General features: G+C 44.1%; 2 protein-coding genes across 2 annotated transcripts; both read left to right on the top strand.

Moving 5' to 3' along the window:
• Positions 1-230: 230 nt before the first annotated feature.
• scinla (scinderin like a) lies at positions 231-6381 on the top strand. Its single transcript, XM_084354871.1, has 17 exons — positions 231-310; positions 1522-1711; positions 1815-1969; positions 2827-2988; positions 3116-3265; positions 3424-3513; positions 3614-3746; positions 3891-3979; positions 4067-4282; positions 4375-4508; positions 4688-4778; positions 4863-5033; positions 5134-5308; positions 5398-5513; positions 5639-5716; positions 5826-5886; positions 5971-6381. Exons 2-17 carry the CDS (start codon positions 1534-1536, stop codon positions 6132-6134), a joined length of 2163 nt encoding a protein of 720 aa, XP_084210997.1. The 5' UTR covers positions 231-310; positions 1522-1533; the 3' UTR covers positions 6135-6381.
• Positions 6382-6676: 295 nt separating this feature from the next.
• LOC311258215 (retinol dehydrogenase 8) lies at positions 6677-9228 on the top strand (the record flags this gene model as incomplete). The annotated part of the gene is made up of 6 exons (XM_084354345.1): positions 6677-6773; positions 7603-7764; positions 7882-8061; positions 8153-8246; positions 8673-8856; positions 8958-9228. 6 exons carry the CDS (start codon positions 6677-6679, stop codon positions 9195-9197), a joined length of 957 nt encoding a protein of 318 aa, XP_084210471.1. The 3' UTR covers positions 9198-9228.
• Positions 9229-9518: the final 290 nt, after the last annotated feature.

The raw sequence follows: 9518 nt of genomic DNA, 5'->3' as shown, positions 1-9518 counted from the left end.
TTCTGTGAGTGTGAGACTTTAGGAGTGGTAGCATGTGAACTGTGATATGTTCTGATTAATCCAGCATTTGTTACCTGACGTTACACGTTACTTCACCCAGGATTTGTTCCTGCATGAAGTGTGTTCCTCATGCAGCAGCCCTGTTGCAGAGTAGGTTGGGTTGGAATGCAGCTGGACACGCCTCTTTGTTTCTCCGGAGTATATAGCAGACCTGAGCGCAGACAACCTGGGCGGAAACCTGGACGAGCAGCAGTGCAGCAGTGCAAGCTTCTCCACACCCAGCATCTGTCTACCCTCCTCTCCTCACTAGGTAAAGGAAAATTGTTATTGCTCTCCACAATGCGTGTTTTTGCAAAATGCTATAAACTTACTATGATAATGTTCTGTAGCTATTCAGATAGCATCTTTTAAATTACAGACAAATTACTTGTTTTACCTTTTGAGAAATCAGCTATTTTCCAACTACAAATATCTGCAAGACTGATCACGCTCACATTGACACGAACTCTGTTTCTGAATCTGCAACGAAGGCGGTGAAATATTTTGACAATGCACATGTAAAATACACTTTGAATGTGTATAATAGGTCTTTTAAAGGGCAAAGAAAGAATGCAGGAGTAAAGCAGTGTATTTTTCTGGGATTGGTTACTAGAAATTGAAAATTGAACCAAAGTCAATCAGAAAACAGTGGAAAACCTTCCTAAAACTGGGTGGAAACTTCGCAGGGCAATAATTACAGCATAAGATAGATGTTTTGTCTGTGCTTGGCTGTGGGGAGTGGCACTTCCTGCCTCCAGAATGCCAGACCAACACTTTGCTTTGCAGTTTGGCAGTGAGAGGAGAGGACACTCCCTTATTCATCAGGTGGTTTGGTCACCACTTTAAATCAACACTCATCCAATTATCAACTGCTACCTGTATTACAGGTTCAGCAACAAATGCTGCAAAGTAAATATAAGGTGGACCTGGGAGAGCAAGAATTGAAGTGGGAAAAAGCTTCAGAATGCACTGTTGATGAAATGGTAGAGAAGATAAGATGCCAGAGATTGCTCCAAAAACAAAACTTACAGTAACTGCTTTAGTGAACTTTTAAATGCTTTGTGCTGGGCATGAATTTGAAGAGTATCTCAAGTGATAATTAGAAGTGGGGATTACTATGTTTCTATAGCAATGAGGAGGGTGTTTTCTCAGTGCTGGCTGTTTTTTTTCCCAATCTAATCCAAACATGACGGGAACAGTTTCCTGACTTCGAGACTCTTAGTGGCGGAAATCAAATCTGTATGAAACTGTTGATGCAACAAATCCAATATTTTCATCATTGAGTATCTAATCATCCATAAAATATCTGAAAATAGTGAAAAATGAAGCTGGATGCTGTGCTTAAAAAAACAACTTTCCAGTTTCCGGTTGATTTTCTTCTTACGACTTGACAAAATCTCTGAACTTCTGTGTTTTAATGTACTTAGTGTTCGTGCTCTGTCCTGATGGGTTACTTGTTAATGAAGCTGTGTCTCCTCTCAGGACCTGAGCACTATGGTTTACCACAAAGAGTTCGAGACTGCAGGGAAGGTGCCCGGCCTGCAGGTGTGGCGGCTGGAGAAAATGGATATCGTCCCCGTCCCCAAGCCGCTTCAAGGAAGCTTCTACGAGGGAGATGCTTACATCGTGCTCTGCACCATGGACCGTTCTTTCTACCTTCACTCATGGATGGGTACTGAGCTTAGATTTCTTTGCTGATGTCTCAAAGCAATCCCTGGTTTAATGAAGTATCTAATTCTCTTTTTATGTTAAAACTATCATCTGTTGTACCACAGGCGAGAAAGCTACCCAGGATGAGAGGGGGGCTGCTGCCATCTTCATGATGCAGCTGGATGACTACCTAGGTGGAAGCCCAACACAGTTTACTGAGTTTCAAGGCGAAGAGTCGAGAATCTTTCAGAGCCACTTCAAGAAAGGCATCCAGTACAAGGTGAAACATGATTCATGCACACAGAAAATAATGACCTCTGTCCTTTAGGAACCACAATCCAGTAAGTAATTAATGTCTTTGTACCAGATAACAAAAGCAAGACTTGCATTACCAAGTGAAACCAATGAAATGACCGAAGCTCATAGTGTTGTTTAAGTATTGTGTGTTTATATGGGAAGCAGAACTCGTCACGGTGCTGTTTTGGGAACTGTTCGGAGCCGGGGGTTGATTGCTCCCTCAGGTTTTTTCCGCTGAAGGTCTCCACGGAGAGTTTGAACCGGCAAACAAGCCGAGCAGAGAGGTGCTCTCTGATGCCTAAACACCAGAGGGCTGCAGATGTGATGAGATGAACTAGGCCACCGGAAAACGTGTCTTTTGTCTTTTTATCCAAGAGTCAGATGAGAAGATTGATATAATTCTCATGCATGTACGCAAAATATGAACAGTAGGTAAGCTTAAAGACTGGAAACAGGGAAACAGCCAGCCTAGTTAATGTATTTTTTACACTTTGCTTGTTGAAAAGAGTTAAGTAAATGAGATATAACGTGTCAATTAGTGACCTTACGAGGGACCTTACCTTTTCTAACCTTGGATAGAGGCCAGGCTAGCCAATTCCCCCTGTTTTTCCAAGCCAACCTAAACTAACTTTCTTGGCTGTAGCTTCATTTTTAGCATACAAACATGCGAGTGGTGGCAATCTTCTCATCTAAGTCTTGTCAAGAAAAGCAAACAAGTGAACATTTCCTGGGTGTCACTCTGTGATTATTAGGCTATCGTTTGAAATCTACATAACATGCAGATGTAGTGTAAGTTTTCACAGTTCTGATGCTTTATTCCTCTTGACTTGCTTTCCAAAGAAAGGTGGAGTCGCTTCCGGCTTTAAGCAAGTGGTGACCAATGCTGTAGACGTGAAACGCCTCCTGCACGTTAAAGGTCGTAGGAACATCAAAGCCAAGGAGGTGGATATGAGCTGGGGTAGCTTCAACACAGATGACTGCTTCATCATTGTCTTGGGAGAGGTGATCTACAAGAGGGACCAGATACCCAAAATATGTTCTAATGAATTAATACAGGCTTCAGGTGTTGGAAACTTTATTTCCATCTTTTTTTCCCCCTGTGCTCTTCTCCGTAAAAAAACAACACTAGGACATCTTTCACTGGTCTGGCTCAAATTGCAATCGTTATGAACGCCTGAAGACAACTGAGCTGGCCATTGACATCAAGGACAATGAGCTGAGGGGCCGTGCTAAAATAGAAATGTGTGACGAAGGCTCTGAACCAGAGAAAGTCATCGCGGTGAGCTTTTTTTTAACTCATTCATTCACAGGAAACGTAACTGTGACTTTGACTTCATGACTTATTTGTCTGCTAGGAAGAATGCAAGTGCGATGATGCAACCTGTGTGTGTGTGTGTGTGTGTGTGTGTGTGTGTGTGTGTGTGTGTTTACTTATAGGAGCTTGGACCGAAGCCCGACCTCCCAAGTTCAGCTTCTGAAGATAAACACACTGATGTGAAGAACTCCAACAATGCATCTCTCTATGTGGTAAATACGCACACGTTGAGCTTTTAAATGAATTCCTGTAATGTTACAGCATCTTACAAATGCAGGTGATGAATGTTTTGATCATCTCTCCTCTTTCTAGATTTCTGATGCCTCTGGAAACATGAAGACAAACATGGTGGCTGATAAAAACCCATTCAAACAATCCATGCTCCTCATGAGTGAATGCTACATTTTGGACAATGGCGGAAACAAAAAGATATTTGTGTGGAAAGGTAAAAGACCGCGACATCTAAGCATTCCTGCAACCTCTTTAGTTTGTTTTGTGTCATTTATCAATGCTCCAACTGGGAGAATATGATTTGTTCAAAGATTTTAGATTGAAGTCTCTAACCACAGTACCACACACCAAACTGCAGGGAAAGATGCTAGTCCGGATGAGCGCAAAGCAGCAAGGACTGCGGCAGACAAGTTCATCAAAGAAAAGAATTACGACCCAAATACTCAGGTACCGTGGCTGTGCAGTGAAAACCAGAAACTTGATTGTTCGGCTGCGTATTTAAGAATATCCCCCGTCTATATCTGACATGAACAGGTCCAGATCCTGGCAGCGGGGGCTGAGACCATGCTGTTCAAGCAGTTCTTCTTCAACTGGCTGGACAAGGATGAGACCACGGGCCCAAGTAAGCCGTTCATCATGGGTCGGATCGCCAAGGTGGAACAGATTCCCTTCGACGCCTCCACACTCCACGATACAGCGGCCATGGCTGCCCAGCACAGCATGGTGGACGACGGCTCCGGGAAAGTCAAGGTATGGTCACTAGCCTAACTGCGCTCATGCTGTATGTTCATGTCCGCAAAAATGTCAGCGTGTGTAGATGCGACATTGGTGTGTGTCTGTAGATTTGGCGTGTGGAAGGAAAAGATAAAGTACTGACGGACCCATCCACCCATGGGCAATTCTTTGGAGGTGACTGTTACCTGGTGCTGTACAGCTACAACACGGGAGGCAGAGAGAAGCATATCATCTACACCTGGTGAGTGCAACCGTTTCAGCATGGCGTGGTGGTTGTTTAACTATGAAGACAACAACTCCCATGATCCCACGTAACTTACATCTTTTGTTTAGCTTTGACAGAGAGCCCCCTAGCAGCAGAAATTGCATACTGCGCGCTCGAAAGAGTTGTGAATACATTACGGTTCTGCTGTTTTTTAGGCAAGGGCAGAAGTGCTCTCGGGATGAACTGGGGGCTTCAGCCATCCTCACCATCGCCCTGGACGACTCCATGGGTGGAGTGGCTACCCAGGTAAGATGTCTACTGTGAAAACAACGTATCACCCCTGTCTTCAGGATATATACGGTATGTTTAGCTGCTGCTGTGTCTCGGCAGGTTCGTGTCACTCAGGGCCAAGAGCCTCCTCATTTCGTGAGCATGTTCAAGGGCAAGTTTTTGGTCATCCACCTGGGTGGGACAAGCCGTGAGGGTGGCCAGAGTGACCCTGGCAGCAAACGACTCTTCCACATCCGCCAGTCCTCCACCAAGGCCACACGGGCCGTTGAGGTCAGCCTCGGTCATTGCACAATGAATGTGAATAAACTGACGCTTTCTAATGAGCGATTCACACCAAACCCTCCCCTCTGTTTGTGTCTCGCCAACCCAGGTGGAGCCCTTTGCCTCCTCCCTGAATACAAATGATGTGTTTGTGCTGAAGACTCCTGATACTCTGAACTTATGGAAGGGGAAGGGACAGACCGGAGAGGAGATGGATGCAGCTCTGTATGTTGCCAGCCTGCTTGGAGGAGCTGCCACGGAGGTGGAGGAGGGCAAGGAGCCACGTGAGAGCTGAAAAAAAGCTTTGATCTGTGCAGGATAACAGTGTGAGATGTTTCCTGTGGAAAAACTGTGGTTTTCTCTTTGTTTTCAGCTGCTTTCTGGGCAGCACTGGGTGGAAAGAAGGCCTACCAGACCTCCAGGACCCTGCAGATGACAGTCAGAGCCCCAAGACTGTTTTCCTGTTCTAACAAGACCGGCAATCTGATTGTAGGCATTTAACGACATTATTTATTTTAATACTTACACTCATATATGTTTTTCTTTTTTTAAAACCCAATTATTTGAATGTTTTTGTATGGCTACTGTGTAAACATGTGTGTCTCCGTATTTAGGTAGAGGAGGTGCCTGGTGACTTCACACAGTGTGATCTCTTACCTGATGATGTCATGATTCTTGACACGTGGGCTCAGGTGAGTTGCTATTAAAGTGTCGATCCATCAATGTTACACATTAAAGCGTGTCACATCAGCATCGATTATGTAGGACTAATATTTCTTGCTGCCTTATCCCTAAATCTAGATCTTCGTTTGGATTGGAAAGGAGGCCAACGAGACCGAGAAAACCGGATCAGGCAAGATCGGTAAGACAAACTAGTGATATTAGACAATTAGGAGAAAATACACCAGACTTTGTTCACACATGGAGCCTTATTTTCCTTTTTCAGTGCAAGACTACATTGAATCGGACCCGGCTGGGCGCAGGGGTATCCCCATCAGCACCATTAAGCAGGAGGAGGAGCCTCTCAACTTCACAGGATGGTTCCACGCCTGGGACCCCAAGTTTTGGGTCAAAGACTTCGAGCAGCTCTTGAAACAACGTCTCAATTAGAAAACGGAAAACAGAAGCGCCTACAAGACACCTGCAAACATCCATTATTCAGCATTTATTACCGGACTTCAAACAATAATCAACCTACGTGACGGCATCGTCTCCTAGACGAGCTTTTGGCATTTAAAACCTCACAAATGTCTGTTTGCGACAAAAGAATGTATGTTTGTTTGTAGAATTGACCTTTTTACTGCAATGACAAATTGAGATTGTGAAACACTCCGTTTTAATAAACATTTTGAAAATGTTCTTGTCTGATTGAGCGTATTTTTCCACATCTTGCAGTTCACTGTGACAATAAACTTGTTATCATGAGCCTAAATCCTCCCCAGGCACCAGCTCCATGTGTGGGCCATGCTGGATGGTAATCTGTAGCCCATGTGCACAAGGCTTCTGCTGAGTTGCAGACCTGTGGATTAAGGAGCGGGCTATAAAAGCGCCTCCGCGTCGTCTGTCTACCTCTACTACCTACACATCTTTTGTCTCCGCTTTTTTGTTCTTCTCTGCTGCCGGATCTGCAAGACAAACACTGAGCGGGCACAATGAGCCAGAAGGTGGTACTCATCACAGGATGCTCCTCGGGGATCGGCCTCGCCTTGGCTGCCCGCATCGCAAAAGATGACAAGAAGAGGTTTATGGGTAAATTCGCCACATTTTGAAAAAAGCTGAAAACTGTAATACTGTTAACGTGTTGAGTAATTTCAAAGTGATTAAAGCAGCTATTGGATCAAACAGAGGGTAGTTGCAGTGATCAGGACCTCTCATTCTATGTTTGCAATCATTTTCTAATGTGAAATGTGGTTGTTGACATGTTACTTTTAATACAGTACATGATTTTGAATTATATATGCACCTCTTTATGACCTCCCAGGTTTTTATTATTAGCCACACCCATTCAACACTGATATATTTTGAGATATTAGGGAGTAAAGTGTCTCTTATTTAGACTAATCTTTGTCAATGATGAATAATAGTGGTAAATATCCAAGAGTGAGGTCACACGGGTGACTTCTAACACTATTATGTCATTATATGGCTGTGAAGTGAAGAATATCCAACACAAACAGAGCAATAACAGTCGTGTTCAGAGTGAAATACTGGCATTAAAGGTTTCTGCGAACCACCGATACGTTAAGTTTGTACGTTTGATTATGTTTCATATCAGCAAGTGTCTAAAATATGTGGATCATAGCAGGAGGAGGAGAGGATGGTGGTGGTGTGACTGATGGGCGAGAGGGCTGCCGAGCCGTTTGAGACCGTGTTTAACATTTTGTAGGCGTGAAACATAATGTTGTAACATAAAAAACTGAAAGTTTCAACAAAATAAATGTAAATGTCTGCAGATCATCCTGAGCGACTGAGACGCTGCTTCTGGAAAAGATGTTGCACTTTGAGTTTAACAGCTGCCACTTTTAAAACGGTGCCGAGCAACAAAAACAAGATAAATCAATGATTGTGTGTGTTGCAGTGTATGCCACCATGAGGAACCTCAGTAAGGGTGAGGCGCTGGTCGAGGCGGCGGGTCGGACTCTGGGCAGGACTCTGGAGATCAAACAGCTGGACGTATGTGATGAGGACTCCATCAAAGCCTGTGTGGACAGCCTGCCCGAGCGCAGGGTGGACATTCTTAGTAAGTCCAAACCACTTGGTTCAGTGCAGTCCGAAAGCTGCAAGTGGAGCTATATTGGTTCTGCAAATATGCATATTTTGTGTAACGTTTCTTGTCATGCTTGACTTCCTCTCGCAGTAAGTAATGCTGGGATGGGTCTGATTGGACCCATCGAGTGTCAGTCCATCGACGAGATGAAGACTGTGATGGACACCAACTTCTTCGGGCTCGTGCGGTTGCTGAAGGAAGTCCTTCCTGACATGAAGAGGAGGAAAAAGGGCCATATTGTGGTTATTAGCAGTGTCATGGGCATCCAGGGTGAGGCCGGTTACATCTGTTCATCATAAGAGCATTTTTTAATAGTGTCAAACATTGTTTTAACGATGTCTCACTCTCTTCTGTTTTCTAGGAATTTTATTCAATGACATCTATGCAGCATCCAAGTTTGCAGTGGAAGGCTTCTGTGAAAGTTTGGCGGTACAAGCCCTGAGGTTTAACCTCAAGTAAGAAACTGATTCTTCTCGGTCATTTCATTTTGTGCTGGTTTCTTAGTCAGATTCGAATCGTGCTCTCAGCACTCCCCCTCAGAGCTGACATGAACATACCTGCAAACCACATCTCTGTCTGAAACATCTGCATACTCCTGTTGCACAACCGACACTGTGTTACCATATAGAGTAAAATATGCCAGCCAAAATAAGTCATCATGAAAACAGCCATAGCACACCCTGGTCTGAGGCAAGTGCTAACACAGTATCATTACGTAACCGAGTATTAAAGGGAATCGCTCTGCAGGGTGGTGTCCAATAAGAGACTAAATGTAGCATTAGCTTTGTAGCATTCAGTTACTTTTTAACATAACATGCTGCTCTTTAGTTTCCTATTGAGAGATTATGTTTGTGTGTGCCTCTCTTCCTCTCTTCCCTCAGTATCAGCCTGATCGAGCCCGGGCCAGTGATCACAGAGTTCGAGCGTAAAGTCTATGACGAGGGCTTGAAGACTGATCTCAGCAATGCTGACAAAGTGACTGCGGACATGTTCACCAACATCTACTTGAAGAACTACAAACAGATCTTTGAAACCCTCGGGCAGACCCCTGAGGACATAGCAGAGGTATATTATTGTCTTCACCTGAAAGCACTCAGATAAACTGATCTACAAATGGTCTGCAACGATTTAAGTTCACGTTTTTTGTTCTGTGCTGTTCCTCCTAGCACACTCTCAAGATCATGACCATGGACGACCCCCCTTTCCGTCATCAGACAAACACGCTTTACACTCCCATGACCACGCTCAAATACGCTGACCCCAATGGTGACCTCCCGATCGACACGTTTTACAAAATGGTGTTCGAGCACGACAAGGTCTTCAACGCCAGTCTGAACTTCCTCAAACTGCTGCGCTGGAGAAGTCGAAAGAGCTTCACCTTGGAGAAGGACAAGGCCAGCTCATAGAGTCCATACTCATCCTTGTTATTTCTGGAGATACACATTCATCCATGCGTATGTTTCTTGTAGATTTCCTTTGTTTCATTTCTGGCTGTAGGGCTTCTTTGTGATGAAACAATGATTACTGTGAACAATTAAAAAAACTAAAGCCATAAATAAATGCAATCTCTTTTTATGTGAGCTCCTCCGGGTGGTTTTAAACCACAGACCACCCTGACACATTCAGCTGACTACCATAACTCTCTTAATTCGTTAAGCCTCCAAGCCCTTTATTACACAATATGTAAGTAGTGTAGTAAGGAAAACAATGAAGGGCAGTGACTTAGT

The sequence above is a fragment of the Pagrus pagrus genome (assembly GCF_965226575.1).
Source record: "Pagrus pagrus genome assembly, chromosome: 6".
In the NCBI taxonomy this organism is placed as follows: domain Eukaryota; kingdom Metazoa; phylum Chordata; class Actinopteri; order Spariformes; family Sparidae; genus Pagrus; species Pagrus pagrus.
This window is presented reverse-complemented; position numbering and strand designations above follow the sequence as displayed.

Coding starts and splice junctions, on each gene's coding strand:
- scinla (XM_084354871.1), top strand. CDS start 1,534: ATGGTTTACCACAAAGAGTTCGAGACTGCAGGGAAGGTGCCCGGCCTG. Junction 1,712..1,814: donor CTACCTTCACTCATGGATGG/GTACTGAGCTTA, acceptor GTTGTACCACAG/GCGAGAAAGCTACCCAGGAT. Junction 4,779..4,862: donor TGGGTGGAGTGGCTACCCAG/GTAAGATGTCTA, acceptor GTGTCTCGGCAG/GTTCGTGTCACTCAGGGCCA.